Here is a 16,665-nt window from a genome sequence, read left to right on the forward strand (position 1 = left end):
ATGCGCAAACATTCAACTGTAAAAAGAAAATGAAATGATTTCATTTTGAGGGAGAAAATAAAGTAGAAATGACTGTTTATTTAAAATTACACTGTGGGTTTTATGCAGGCGTTGAATATACGGAATATCTAATGGATAAATAATGCAGAAGCTACTAAAATAAATAGTTAATGAATTTAATCGTTTGTGCAGGCATTTTTGTGAAAAAAAAAAATTATTTCAACGACTAACTCATTTTCCAATGAGCGTTTGGGTAAAGTTACAGCATATGAGCCACATGCCCTTTTGTGAAATTAAATCATGAATTAGATTTATCGAAATCTACTGCAATAGCTTAGCGTATCAAAGTACACAAAGGGTCTTACGGGTGTTGATTTCAATGGATTCAGACACGGGTATCCGAATACACAATTATTTAACAGTCTCTGTGTATATGCAATAGTTTAATAATCTTAACGTGGATGTACACATTGCCTTTGTTATAGACGTATCTTTTGTGTCTTTAAATTTCTTTTGGATATTTCGAATATTCGATGATAAACTTTTGTATATATTATTTGGATACTTGTATCTATGGTGTCTCCATCAACTTCACCAGGAAAAACCTTCGAAACCAAAGGTTATGTTATAATTAATGTCATTATTGTTAACAATACGCGTTATAGGATATTCAGTCCCCTCTCCCAACTTTCATAGACAGTTCAATCGGCAATTGTCGAATAAACGATCCGATTTTATTATCTTCAGTCTTAGAAAGAGTGGCTTCTCAAGTAATTTCAGCTCAAATGCATAGAAGTCAATAAATAACATGGGAGTGTCCAATCTTTCAGTATAAAATTCTACAATGTCATTTTATAATCGAACCCCTTTCAATGCTTATTCAAAACCTAATATACACTTATATTGCCCTATGACGCGTTTTCAAACACATTAATAAGCTACCTGAAGAAACTTTCCTTATGACAAAATCTTAAAGCATTAGCGAGATTTCGAATCCTTTGTGGTGATTTAAAAAGTCTGTGATATTAACCTCCCAGCCCACAGAGACCATATGAAGAAACACTGTCGTGTGACCTGAGTAGGGCTCGAACCCATGATCACTGGTTTGAGAGGAAGACTCCATAACCATTTAGGCGATAGCTTCCTTTAAATTACAAAAGAATTTTTTCACTGTAAATAGAAAAGTATATGAATTAATATCTATTATTGGTTTTAAGTTTCCTCTGTTCAACCGGCTCTTGCATGAAAGTCTGTCTGGGAGGGTACCGGCACGGAACGGTAATTATCCTGAGTGTCCAGCTACAGCCCCTGTGCTTTTGTGCTCCTCTAAAACAAGTATTGACGACATGGCAAAAGAAACTGTTCATAAAGGTATGGTTTTTTGTATATTTTTATTTTTAATAACATATGTTTTTTCTACTGTCTTTGCTTTCAAGTCAATATATAATTGGTTGTGAATTAAAAATTCTATATATAAATTTCCCATTGTCAGTCATTATGAATGTCTTGTTAACATAATACACGTGCGTCATACTGAATAAATGTCGACACTTTCAAAAACATATCAGATACTGTACTATAAAAATATACGGAAATTGCCGAAGGATTCCGAATTCATACGCAACAACTGCGATTTTCATTTTTTCAATATTTCAACATATCAACTGTAGTACCTGTTGAAATTTATTAACAGGTAACAAGTTTAACTCAAACTTTTATCTTAATTCATTTTTCCCAGTATATGAATGAACACGTTTTGTATCATGAAAAAGCACTTCCTGTCTTGATAAAACGTTTGCCATTATTATCTTATCAATGTCATTCAATGACAAATTTACAACAAAACATTTCAACCTAAAGGTATCAAATTCAATTCAGGTCAAATCTTATCAAAACCTGTATTCCAATTATACACCTTATGCAATAAAACTTTAAAATGGTTAAATGACATGTATTCATTTTGTGTAAACATTTATTTTTGTTTGAACATCATATCATTTACAAGAAAAAATATTAAATTGTGTACACTGTATCTAATTCTAATTTTAACCGTTTCACTCATCATGTCTGTCATGGTATGAAATTGAGAAGAAAAAAATGAAACAACTACACGCAAAATAACTCGTTCACATTTTATGTTATTTTTATTAAATGACACACTTTACATTTCTTTATAGACTTATTTGAATTTCACAAGTAGCATCAAGTAATACTGTTGGTTTGCAAATATTAATGTGACTTTCTTTGTCCAGAAAAAAATCTGAATATGAGGGTGACAACCTAGAGGAACACCCTATCAAACTCCTGGATCCTCCAAAAACAAAGTTAAAACGTCAGCTGTCTATAGACACAGTTGATCGATCAGATAAACTACGTGTGAGAAAGAGACCTGCAATTCTACGCCAGTCAGACTTAGGTCAAGACATACCATCGAGGTAAGATGAGGGTTGGACGGCGGTAGACCATCCTCTTCAGCCAATGTTGTTCATTTTGATACACCAAGAAACTACACAGCTAGTGTATATAAAAACACTTTCTTTCACTGACATCTTTGTAGTCCCCCTTTGAAAAAAAAGATTAAGCAAAAAACTAATGTTGTTCCCCCCCCCCCAAATATTTTGGGTTGGAGATTTAAATATATTTTACAGACAAAAAATACAAACCATATAATAATTCACGAGTAAAATTATACTTTTAACGTGCAATATATACAAATCCTTTCGATCTTACAAGTTTGCCAAAAATAAAACAAAGGTTCGAGCTGTTGATATTATTCCATGTATATTTCACATCAGGTCGGCTACAAAATATTACACGCTTAATAAGACTCGGTATTATCTGCGATTTTGCACATACATTGGTTTAGACCTATTGCAAATGAAATGTAATATTTATCTCTAAGATTTGTTTTCAGTCAGAATTATCCAAGTGGAGTCCCATATATTTAGTTCTACTGTTTATTTTATAGCTGTACTAAAATTCAATCCGTTGGCGAATCAATAGTTTTAAATATATTTTCCAATGGAAATTCCATCTGTACTGTCTAGTATTGTAAATTTCAGATCCAGTGTTATTGTTTGTTTCTTTTTTCAGACATTTCTCTTGATTTCTACTGCGACAGTAAACAATTTGTCAATAAGGTTTAAGTTTTAACTTCAGGTCAGGTCTTAATTTGATAATTTGATTTATTTAAGGATTCATCCATATTTCTTTTCTACAAAAAACAAATACATTCAGCATTTTATCATAACAAATATTTAAAAAGATGACAATTATCTAGTATTTTTGTAGGACCTGATTTTTTTCTTACAATTTATAATTCATGTGATAGATAACAAAGTTATCTTGTGATATCAACGCATGCGCTGTAAAATTGTGTATCAATATCGCAATGGCGGAGTTAAGTCCTGGATTAAATGATATAAACTTTACGGACAGTATGTGAGAAAATTACGGTAAATATAATTTATTTATTTTATGTGATGATTTCTTTTATCAAATAATGTAGCTGGTTAAATTATCTTGATGGATAACATATTAAAATGGTCGTAAAATCTGTGTGCCCGAAAAAGAAAGTAGGATTGGGTCAAAGTGGGCGTTTTCTAGCCTGTAGAACAATACAGATTTGAAAACAAAAGCTTTAATTTTCATATCAAATTTTCTTCAGGAAGTTAACATTGCTACAATAACATAGTTTTACATTTGAAATTTTATTTGAATGATTTAATTAAATTATATTCATATCAAAATGTGTACAGAAATTAATTACAGTACAACCAACCCCGGAAGAGCAAACCCATTCAAATACAAATATTTAGGTTTATCCTGAATGATGTTATAGTTACTCATTATAAATGTTTACTGTGGGGAAAATTAAAATTGTCCTTGGTCCTTGTTGATTACGAAAAATCTCAATCTATGTGTCCATAAATTCCTCAAGCACTTACTTGATATAAATTGATTGCTAAGTAAAATGGCTTTGTTGATGTCAAATCGGATTGCAGTCATCTTTATTGCTTATAAGAACGTTAACGGTTAAATATAGTGCCAAATCAATATTTATTTAGATGGGCCAAACTATTAATTTTCTTACCCTTTGTATGATCTTACGTCGCAACATTCCAAACATTTAATCGGGAAATAGAAATAACGATTTAAAGTAAATTGTGTTGATTGATATGTGCATGTTCAGTAAACTCAACTCTCTTTTAATGCAAATTTGCAGCGTCAACTGCTTATAGTCGAAGGCATAAAGTCAATGTTCGACAGAAAAATATTGTACAGGGGGTTAAAATGTGACTCCAAATAGACAATTGATGACGATACTAGAAAGAGAAACCAGAAACCCATTTATTCAAGTTGAACCAATATCAAAATAAGCATCATTTGGATTTTTATACTAAGAGTTTTACGAAAATTACATAAGAATATAGCTTTAATACTGTATCAATCGAGGCAAAGTCGAAAAATATCAGAAAAATATATGTGACTTTTACTTATAATTTTAATAGAGTCAATGACAGGTATATAACTTTATTTAGCTGCTTTTGCGAGCCCGTATGGCAGTATTATACATACATGCATATATTGTGTCATGGCATCATTTTCGCTATACAGATAAATATTGGCTTTACACTATGGACGTGTCATTGAATTTGCGTTATACGGAAACGTAAACATTACACTATAGGCGCGTCATTGAAAAATGATTCTTTTTCAGTATGAGCACACTTTTATTAAAAGAAAATTATCTCCCTTCTCCACCATTTGATCTGTTCTGTTCCTGTGTGGCCTACTGTTGTCAGGGGAAAGGGGTCTTTGGTCCATGAACGTCGAAATCTAATGTTGATTTGTCCTACTATTATGTTAGGCGTAACGGATGTAGCGGGATATTTCTTTTTTGTTAGTCAATACTGCTTTAAGGAATTTAATGATTCATTTGGCAAGTCGTCAGTGCAGAGCAATATATATTGCTGATGTTGCTGATATTTTTTTCCAAATCTATTGTTGTTTATAACTCATCTTGAATGTCACCTAAACTGGTATTTTAAATTCCGTTTCCACCGGGAATGATTCCTTTACTAACATTGTCAACTCGAGTATTTTTACAATATTTACTGGATAACCAGTAGCACGGAGGACGATCTTGACAATAGGACATGTCTATGTAAGATAATTTTATCATAAGTTAAACAAAGAGGACAAATATTTAGTATATTTTCGATATGGCCTTATTTTTGCTATGACCTTATTTTTATCTAACAATTCAGTATTCACGTGATAGATAACAATTTTATCTTGTGATAATGACGCATGCGCTTTAACATTGTGTGTCCATATCGCAATGGCGGAGTTAAGTCCTGGATGTAATGATATAATATCTACGGAAAATATATGAGTAGTTAAGGTAAATATTTATTTCTTTTATTGGATGATAATTTTATCAAATTATGTAGCTTGTTAAACCATTAACTATCTTCATAGACATCATATTGAAATGTCCGTAAAATTTGTTCGTCGAAAACGAAAGTAGGAGTGGGCAAAAGTGGGCGTTTTAATATCTATACATGAAAAAAAGAGTTTGTTTTTGTTTTATATTTAAATTTTTCTACACGATTTTAGCGGTGCTACATTTGTACAATAACAAATATTTGTATTCTTCTTTAATATGCATGTTGCAATTAAATAATTGTTATATATAAAAAACTTACAGTGAAACCTCGGTAGAGCGGAACTCAATCATATACATCATATACAAAGTTGTTCATGAAAGACGTTGCTCTAAAGATGTTAAACTTATTGTAAAGGTTTACTTTAAGGAGAATTGAAACTGTTGCTGTTCCTTGCTTATTATAAAATACTCTCTAATAAATTTTCCAATAAATTTCTCCTTAAAGTCAAGGACAGATACTCGATATAAATAGATTGAAAAGAAAAAGCCCTTCACATGATGATATTATTTTCTTTTTTTTATTTATTCTATATTCTATGTTCGGCAGCGCTACATGTTGATTTTTCTACGTACAATACTTACAATACTTGCAATTACAAAGTTTGTCCGGATATTACCAGATTTTAGTTATGCATAATTTTTTATGCTTGAGCAGCAGTTTGTAAAATAAAAAATGAATATATTAATTATTTAAATATTTTACCTTTATATTCATATTATTGAATATACATGATTTTATACTCAAAGAATTAGGAATCGATACACATAATTACAGGCATGCCAAATTGATAATACAAACCATGCATGCGTATACATTAATGTCCATAAATGCTTAATCAGTTATACATGTATATAGGATTCAGTTTTAGCCATTATGTTGATTTATGCGTAAGCCCGTTATTTTGGTTCATGCTTCAAACTTTATGCTTATACATAAGTTGCTCTGTTGGTTCATAGTTAGCCTACCTTATCTGATCGTGCTGTCATTATGATGGTTAAAACTTATTTTACTGCAGTGGTTGATGTTCAACCCACTTTGTGTCTGCCAAACGAAATCATGCTTAATAAATATTAATTATTCATGTATTACCGATACTTGATTTTGTTGTAAAACATAACCACTATTTTGCTGCCAACTTACAAAGATTGCCAACAAGCTCGATATATCCTATAACTATTATATCTTCCTTCATGTTTTGTTTTCGAGCAAAAATATTTGCTTATTATCTGTCGATCCTTGCCAATTATTATTGTCTGAAATATATAAACTACAACATTTGAAAACTTTTATAAATTCAACTCGTTTTTCTTGTATATATACTTTAGCTTTATCTGGTTTTATTAAAACGTTATCTTATTTCCATTCAAACTGGTGGGATCGAAATTTTATCATATTCAAAGGAGTATTCAAAATACGCTTACACATTCATTATATTATAATATTGACACATTTAAAGCAGCACCCCTCCTGATTCATCCTAATGTTCATGAACATTTAAAAAATGATTTTAGAAGTTAAATATTGTGAAGTTAACAATAAAGTAATTTACACATTGCAAACAATTACAATCCATGTAAATTACCAAAAAGAGGTCGGAATCTGCAAAAACATTCTTTACTGCGTTAGTAACGCAATAGAAATATGGTTATTAATACTTCAAAATCAGTCACTTATCGCATAAAACATAAAAATTATAATTTGAATCCTGAAACTTTTACCTTTCTTACAAATTTAGTACGTGTCCGAAGTTTGATTTTCTTGAAATATTTTGACTAATCTGGAGGCATGCAGCTTTAAATTACTTTGATTCAATTCAGATGCGACAAAATAGTTATTTTATAAGGTCCTGTGTGTGATCCTATGTCGCAACAGGTTCAAAACAGCAAAGCCCTAAAAGAAATATTTTCATTACGCTTAACAAGTCCTCGGCGTCGACAATAAATATGATAACATTCGCGTGCATGTGGTTTAACGTTTTTGCGACGCAATATATATTTTGTTCCTTTCTTATTATGAAATACCCCCTCATATATTTCCACATAAATTCCTCCTACAAGGGCATATACTTGATATGAATAGATTGCAAAGTAAAAGGCCTTCACATGATGACAGATCGGCTTGTGCTTTTAATAACAATATTCAAGCATTTGACACTTAGTTGTTTGTTTGCTTATCCCGTCGTAATGTTGGTTAATGCTTGAGCTACTAGGGGTCTAAAAGTCATGTAAAATGGGTCTTAGTGTCAAGAGGTCTAGAAGTCATCTTAATAGTGTAAGAGGCCGAGTAGTTAAGGGGTCATAATGTCTTGCTTGCCTTGGAAACTTCAGATCAATTTTTCCTCAGATAAGAAAGTATCTACATAAATACTACTCATTTATCTTAAATCATTTAAACGTTATCTTATTTTAATTCAAAATGACGGGATAGAGATCATATTTCGCTAAAATGAAGAACTATGTAAAAACACTGACACAAACTATTTAATAATTGACATCGTTAAAAAATTCAATTTGCCCATATAAATAAAATGCCAAATCAATATTCCAATTCAGATGCGCGTCAAAATAATTTTTTTACCCTGTGTAAGATCTTACGTCGAAACATTCCAAACATTTAATCGGAAAATAGAAAGAATGATTTCAAGTTAATTGTGATAAAATGACATGTTTTTTAATTGACGTGAAGTGTATGTTAATGCAAATTTGCAACGTCAACTCCTTACGGGCGCGGGCGTAAAGTCCATAGCAGCCCAAACGATACTGCTCAAATGTTGTAAGTGTTTCTGCGGCTCCAGATAGACAATTGAGGACAAAACTCAAAAATCATTTGTTCAAGTTAAATCAATATGAAAATAAGCATCATTTGGTTTTGAACATACGTCTTTTGGAAATTGCATAGGTTTATCAAAATTTTGGTACGGGGCGAGAAAATTACCTTTTAATCGAAGCATAGTGTTGGAAATGAATAATTTAATGATCTGTTTCAAATCACTATCTTTCTCTTTTGTCGCTAATCTTTGACTTCGTAAAGTGTGAGACCGTGTATTTTCATTATTTCAAAGTGGGAGGGGTAAAAAACCATTGTATCACGGTTTCTATTAAACATTTGTTATGATCATTGACCTTTAAACAGTCAACATTTTTTTTTTGCACTTTGGTATGTTCATAAATTTATAAACACTTTTAAAATGTGATTTGTGCAACACTATTTGATATTTCCTTTCCCAAGACAAGGAAGCGTTGAGAATGAACGATATCAGAAATAAGACGTGCATTATCTCCCCATGAATTCAGATACTTTTACTTGAAACATGTTACTTTTAGCTCACCTGTAACAATGTGACATGGTGAGCTTTTGTGATCGCTTTTCATCCGGCGTCCGTCCGTCCGTCCGTCCATCGGCTGTCCGAGCAAACATTTTGGGTTTAGGGGCTATATAACAGTAAAGAGAACAAAAGAGAACAATAGGGTCATTCCGTGATCAAAGGGTTTAGGGGCTAGTAGCCCTTAAGAAAACAAAGAAAATAACAAAGAAAATAGCCCCTAAAGCCAAAATGTTGGAACGTCCGTCCGTCCATCGTCCGTCTGTCCTTTTACTTTAAACGACATATCCTCAAAAACCGCTATGCCAATTTCATCCATACTTCAAACTTTAGATATAAGGCATGAAACATCTTATAGTTGGTGTCTACCAAGTGTGTTCAAATAAAAGCCCTGGGTTTAAAATTGGCCCGCCCTTGGGGTCATTGATTGTCTTTATTTGTTTATAGTAAAAACTTAAAACATTCTCTTATAAAACAAACCAAATGGCTAGAGTTCAAACTTCAAATATATGTTTTTCTGGTTTTCTTTGGATTCTTACAAATTGTAGTGAAGAATACTTTTGTGTTTTGTTTAAGAAATCACGATGGCACATGAGATACATTTAAAGAACAACAAATACCGGCAGTGGGTTAAGGCTGGCCTAGGCTTGGGTTATCTTAAAGAGGGACTTGCGCCATTTTGTGATGACATAGGAAGACAGCAGCACAAAGATATTATAAACAAAATACAACAAACAAAGACTCCTCAACCAAACGTGCCATGCAGCTCCTGTCAGATAACAACTCTCAAGCCAGATCATGTCCGAGTCTCAAAAGGGATATGTCCCCTCAAACAAGATAAATGTAACTGTTGCTTTCCAAATAATAAGAACCCCTGTCCAAACAACGTATGTGGTGCCATCTATGACAGCATTATACAGTATCATGCATCAATACCACCTGCACCTTTTTGGAAAAACAGTGATGTCCAACAGTGGTCAACAGAACCGTGGGAGGTTTGCAAATGTTTTATAAATGCTCCTGGGTACAAGGACAAGACATCAGCAGACGACACTGATTGCACTGGGTTGCTTCATGTTATCATAAATAACAAGTACTTTCATAGTCATATTGGATGCAATGTTACAGGACCAAACAATCTTTTTTCAAAGGTAAATACATTTGTGTACTATACGTTTATTTTAAATTGTGTAGCATATTAAGCTTTACTGTAAGATTGAGTCTGTTAATTGAGTATAAAAGTAAAAGGGAACATTGTTACCTTATTGCAGTTATTGGTTAACTCTAATTGAATTTTTACAGGAGTTAACCAATTACTGCACTAAGGTGAAATTATGTCCATATAACTTTAAAGCTTATGCAGTTATTTTGCCAGAGAAACAATTTGCAACACATAAATAATGATTCAAAATTGTTACGCATAAAATTGTATTCACAAATACTTCTTGGCAATACAATCTTTTGGCTAGCTGTAATTTTTGTGTGTGGAAAGCAAAAGCTATTTTTATTTTAAGCCTCACTGTAAAATGGTCAGAAAGTTACTTGTGCGCATCAAGTAAATACTGTTACTTCAGTACAATTATTATAACATTTATCTAAAGCCATTTATATTCCCTTTTCTTTTATATAATCTGTGGTTTAAACACACTAATGATAATGATTATTATGTTAAGTATTTTAAAATAACTCCTTTATTAAAATTTAATTCTCAACTTAAGAATTGTGTTTAGTCTCATCGCCGAACACTGTATACACTATGTGAATATTGTTTTATTTGTTTTTTTTTGTATAATAGGTAAGGCAGTATCTAAATGAGATTTTTCACTCTAGTAATATGGAATTAGAGGAGAGTAAGGCTAATTCATATATTGATGATATGATCGCTGTTCTAAAAGATTGTAAGGAGCTTTTACATCGACAAGATGCTCAACAAGCTGTTGGAAAACTTCAAGATGTAAGTGTATATATAAGTTTTGAAATTTTTAAAGAGTTAAATTATCATATTTTAAAATAAGCTCATTTTACTTAATTTACGGAGTTGAATAGAAAAAAGTGCTCGAAGTGGTTAATTCATAACTAATATTGATGAAATCAAATAAAAAAACCTACATAATATTAGAATATGAGAAGAGAAATTACCGTTTTTTAGTTTGTTATTATATGTAAGAAAAAACAATATGTTGAAAATAAATACGTCTGTTGAAAAGTGGATTTTACAAGTCCTCAGACAAGTAAGAGAATTTAAACAAGGGAAGAAGAGAGATTATTTTGTAACAAAATTGATGTTTTTTATCAGCTGAAGAAGAAAGACTTCATTATCACTACAGAAGGGTTTGAAGAAATTTTGAGCCATATCAAAGACGAAATGACGAAAATTCGGAAATCATCAGAGGGATACGAGGGACTTAAACAAGAATTCATTGAACTTAAAGCACAGATGACCAAAGAGAAGGAGGAAGCTGAGAAAAAACATACAGAATTAAAAAGAAAATTTACTGTTCTTGAAACAGAACAAAAAGAGGTAGAATGTGTTTCTTTTGCTTTTTACTGGTAAATATACTGGTACATGTATTACTGCTAGTTTCTGGTTGATATACCAGTACAGGTATTACTGTGTGTTTCTGGTTGATATACTGATACATTGTAATACTCTTTGTTTCCAGTTGATGTACTGGTACATGTATTGCCGTTTGTTTGTGGATGATATAGCTGTACATGTATTACTGTTTGTTTCCATTTGATGTACTGGTACATGTATAATTGTTTGTTTCAAGTTGATGTACCGGTACGTGTATTACTGTTAGTTTCTGGTTGATATGCTGCTACGTGTATCACTGTTCGTTTCTGGTTGATATACTGGTACATGTTTTGCTGTTGTTTCCGGTTCATATACTGGTCGATGTATTTCTGTTTGTTTCCGGTTGATATACTGGTACATGTATAACTGTTTGTTTCCGGTTGATATACTGATACATGTATCACGGTTTGTTTCTTGATGATATACTGGTAGATGCATTACTTTTTGTTTCCGATTGATATACCGGTGCGTTGTATTGCTGTTTGTTTCTAGATAATATACCGTTACATGTATTACTGTTTGATTCTGATTGATAAACTGGTACATGTATCACTTTTTGTTTCTGGTTGATAAACCAGTACATGTAGAACTGTTTGTCTCTGTTTAATATACCGGTTGATGTAGAACAGTTTGTTTCTGTTTGATATAAAAGTATATCCAGTACTGTTTGTTTCCAGTTGATATACCGGTACATGTATTACTGTTTGATTCTAGATAATATACCGTTACATGTATAAATGTTTGTTTCCGGTTGATATACTTGTGCATTGTATTGCTGTTTGTTTCCGGTTGACATACTGGTACATGTATTACTGTTTGTTTCTGGTTGATATACTGGCACATGTATTACTCTTTATTTCCGATTGATATACCCGTATATCTATTACTGCTTATTTCTGGTTGATAAACCGGTACATGCATTACTGTTTGTTTCCGGTTGATATATAGAATGTTTTTACTGTTTGTTTCCGGTTGAGACATTAGTATTTTTATGCCTGTACGGGGAGAGCCTGCTAGTTCCTGGTCTCAATTTCTCAGGATGTTTATCTTAATAGTAGGCCTATATAGCTGATGGACCACTAGTTTTACTTAAATAGTCATGGTATGTTGCATCAGGAGGAAGCCAGTAGTTAGTTTAACATCTCATTTATTCATCATCATCATCATTCGTTCATGTATAGACATTCAATAGAAATATAAATGATACATGTAGGCAAAATGGGTACATATCCCGAAACCACTCCAGTTGGGTTTGTTTGCCTTAGTTACACATGTAACGGTTCTGAACAAGTTTATTAATACTTGTAGTTTATACGTTTATTATACTTTTTTTAACATGGGAAATGTATTTATTAAATGATTATTGGTACTACCTCTGCAAATGGATACTTTTTAAGACATTATACATACATGTTGCGTCTGTAAAGGGGTAAATACAATTGACAAAGTTCAAAGTGAATTCTGGGGTATTTATAGGGAAAGGTAACATGACCATTGAAACAATAACATGACTTCATATAATGACGTCACTGGGTAGCCAGATGGGACATGTGATATATTTGATGAAGTAACATTGTCTCTATCTCGACTCGATTAAATGCAGAGCATATTCTAGGCCTCCATCTGGAATTCTTATCTGTACAAAATAATAATGCACACTCCTCACAGTGATTACCACCCTTGGCAGAATTTTAATCACTGCCTTCATGGACGTAAAATGATGATGAAAGTTGCATGATGTAACGTCGAAATTCAAATGTAAATATAGACCATTACATAGAAAACCTAACGTCACTTTTCTCTTTCCGTTTTATTTTTAACTTTTTGTACCTATGTCAGTTATAGTATTTCAACAAAGTATCCAATACAAAATTATGAAAAATAAATTAGAAAGCTAAAAAAATATCCAAATATTGATAAAAATGTTTGTGATGGCAAAATTCTCTGTAGTTATAACACGCCTGGTAAATGATAAAGCTACCTCTTTCAAAGATATACGGTAAACTGCTCTATCGCTACTTCCGAGCTAGTGCATGTACCTAAAATCAAGTGTCAACTGTTGTCGGTTTTTATAGATTTTGTAAATTCTACACCAAATATCTAAATTTGAAGAATGCTATGCGATGTAGATTTGATTAAAGTTTTCAGAAAACGTTAAGTTGCTATATCACTGTGTTTGAAATGTAGTTGTGGCGGCGTTTCCCAGTTAGCGAATTCAGCGTTGAAACGGATCGTTTTATCATGAAACAGATTATTTTTCCTCCAGTTTTCATATAAACAGCAATTCAGATTAAAAACAAATACGTTTCAAGTAAATATAAGGTCTAGAAATAAAAAGGAGATTGAAATCAGATCAAAACATTAGTTAATAAAGAAAATATAGGATATGTGATCTTTGAGACAGCTCTGTCGTAAAAAAGGTAGTCATGTCGCCAAGGAGATAGCTCTATTGATACGTACACAGTATAAATTATGTTTGTTTGTATATTTTTGATTCATAATATTTTACACGGCACACAAACTTAATAAAAACAATATAATACTAATGTAATTACTGTACATGTATATCATGACATAATTTGCATAATAAAACATTAACATTTACAGCGTTCAAATTGTCATTGACTAAATTGATTTTCACTGTACACAACTCTGTGATAAACAGCATACTGTATGATTTTCTATATTCTTGTAGCATTAAATGAAGTATTGGACCTGCGCCCATTCAATATCCTTTCAGTTTATACATATTTAATCACTTTTTCCACGTAACTTAAGAACTTAACTTCAAAATACATGTTAAGGAGAACTTACAAAACACAAACATAGTAAATATTTGTCCGTTTCAGATGACGGCATTTACATTGTGTAAATCTAGACACGAGTAGTTTTGCTAATGTGTCGGGTACATCGAATATCAAAATCCATAATATAATAACTACGTTATTGTATTTTAAGTTACGACGAAACTCAAAAGTCATATCGAAATAGTATCATTGTTCTTACGTAAAACTGATTGAAGCATAATTGTTTAAATGCAATAAAAATTGTCAATGCAACAAATAAAGTTCTAACATTATTTTTTGTTGTATTTCAAGATTATGGAATAGATATTTACAAAATAGGGAAAAAATGAAGCTACATGTATAATCTATCACTTAATTATCTGCGAATCCCCTCTCATGATAAATCATGAAGATTAAGGACTGAAGGTTGTTTGAATTGATCAAGTTTTCCAAGGTTAACCAGGCAAGTTAAATAGAAGATTACCTACTAAAACCTGCTGGGTTAGGTGTTACATGTCAATACTTGAGCCTTTTAACCCTTTTATGTCAAATAAACTGTTCCCAATGGTGTTTATCAGCTTTCTTTCAGTTATAACATGTTATTATCTTATGATTCTAATTAAGTTCTAACTATAATCCTTTCACAGAGCCTCTTAAATAATAAAGATGTAATTTATTGTTACATTAACATCTTTGGTATCTCCTTGTTAACTCCATAATGTCTTCTCTAACACATTCAGTTCACTTTAAGGAAAAGATGCATTTTTGCTGTCATTTTGGAACTCTTAAACATTAATTGCCCGAATTATCTAGAATATTTTCCATACTTTTTGAAAACTCTATTTTACAGGTCCAGTCTTAATTTAATCCAACATAATTCAAGTGGAAAAAGAGAGATGTGCCTTTTTTATTTGCACTTGTGTCTTCTGGAAAAATACTTTTTACGACTGACCACTGACTTAAGATGAGGACTGATCCGGTGGGCTACAATTCCTTTTCATTTGAAATGAAAATCTGTTATTTTTACTTATACTGAATTCTTGCATCACATATTTTCCATTTGCAAAGTTCTTCTTCAAATTCTGTTTTCATATTACACATTTTGTATCACCAACAATATGCAGATATCCCAACATATATACACCACTTCCTTTTTGTCAGGTTGATGTTTCTTGCAGAATATTTGTACATCATGTATTTTGCGAAAGTTCAGGATTAGCTTTTCTTGACTATAAACTGCTGTTTCTGTAAAATTAGAGAGAAAATAAATTTAACAATGGTCATCCGTAAAGGGCATCACTATCAATAACATTTTTTGTAAAACAACTTTATAAGGAACATAACTTTTAAAAGTATATATATTGCTTTCAGGATAATAGTATCCATTGCTTTATAACTAAGCCTTGGCAAGATAATCAATAGTTCAAGTTGATAGCTTAAATAGTTTTGAAATCATCCAACAAATAATAAGCAATGTTGACAAAGTGTCTGTCATCATACAAACGAGTATTTCAAGATTCATTTTGAATGATATCTTTTAAACTTTTGAAAAAGACAAAGAAGAAAACAGTGATACATAACTGTAATGATTGAAAGAAGATTGTATAATATACTTTCAAGATAATGCTCATTGTTTACAACTTTCTCTTTAATGTCATGATCATCAAGTTTCACGTTGATACCTTTCAGTTTTGAAATAATTCAACTTAATAAGCAATTTTGAATAAAAGTCCCATAACTCCAAATATGTTGCTTTTCAAATACCCCTTGTCTTACAAATGTGCTTTATCAAAATTCTGCATTAAGATAAAATATTCATTAATCAGGAATCAGGATAAGATGACAAGCACATATTAAAACAAAGGAAAAGAGTAATGATAGTTTAAAGTTTTAAAGATGGGCATTTTTTTTTGGGTGGGGAAGGGGGGGGGGGTGCGGGTTCAGTGGAAATATTCAAAGAATACATGTAAAATCTCCAAAATATTTCTCAATAGCATAGACATGTCCTATTCAGATGTGAGTTTGCTTATTTTCATGACATTTAAAGTTTTCAGTTACAACAATTTCTTAACATTTCCACAAAAGTATGAGTGCTGAAAGTCTTACATTTCTCACCACTACTGTTTGATTGTTTCAAAGGCAATATTAAAGGGTTACATGTAAACTCTGAAAGATATTTCTCTACAGCAGACACATATCCTATTCAGTTGTGATTTAGCTTGTTTTCATGGTGTATGATGTATAAGTATTCAATAAAAGAAAATCTTAGAAAATATCAGAAAATGTATAACAATATAAAAGTCTTACATTTTTCACGGGTCAAAAAACTGGTATTTCTTCAATAATTGGTCATTTTTCTTGAAAAAAGAATCTGCAATATGGCAAATATATATTCAACAGTCAGGAATTGGCAATATATGACAGACCCATATTTAAAAGAAAAACAGGTAATAAGAGGCAAACAGCCTTTGTAAAACTTTCTAAGATGGGCATTTTTGATTTTCTTACATTCCTCACGGCTAGATT

General features: G+C 31.6%; 1 protein-coding gene across 3 annotated transcripts in view; it reads left to right on the top strand.

The window, feature by feature from the left end:
• The window catches only part of LOC132725378 (uncharacterized), a 120,395-nt gene that overhangs the window by 64,180 nt on the left and 39,550 nt on the right, over nucleotides 1–16,665 (top strand). The window contains exons 1-4 of one of the 3 annotated variants that reach the window (XM_060710482.1): nucleotides 3,233–3,455; nucleotides 9,352–9,926; nucleotides 10,571–10,729; nucleotides 11,072–11,296. In XM_060710482.1, coding sequence (XP_060566465.1) covers nucleotides 9,360–9,926; nucleotides 10,571–10,729; nucleotides 11,072–11,296 — 951 coding nt within the window. In that variant the 5' untranslated portion in view covers nucleotides 3,233–3,455; nucleotides 9,352–9,359. Of the gene's footprint in view, nucleotides 1–3,232; nucleotides 3,456–9,351; nucleotides 9,927–10,570; nucleotides 10,730–11,071; nucleotides 11,297–16,665 lie in introns of those variants that run through there. The other 2 variants (XM_060710480.1, XM_060710481.1) reach the window with 2 other exon arrangements.

Source organism: Ruditapes philippinarum, unplaced genomic scaffold, assembly GCF_026571515.1.
Source record: "Ruditapes philippinarum isolate M1 unplaced genomic scaffold, ASM2657151v2 ctg4916_1_1_1_1, whole genome shotgun sequence".
NCBI classification, from domain to species: Eukaryota; Metazoa; Mollusca; class Bivalvia; order Venerida; family Veneridae; genus Ruditapes; species Ruditapes philippinarum.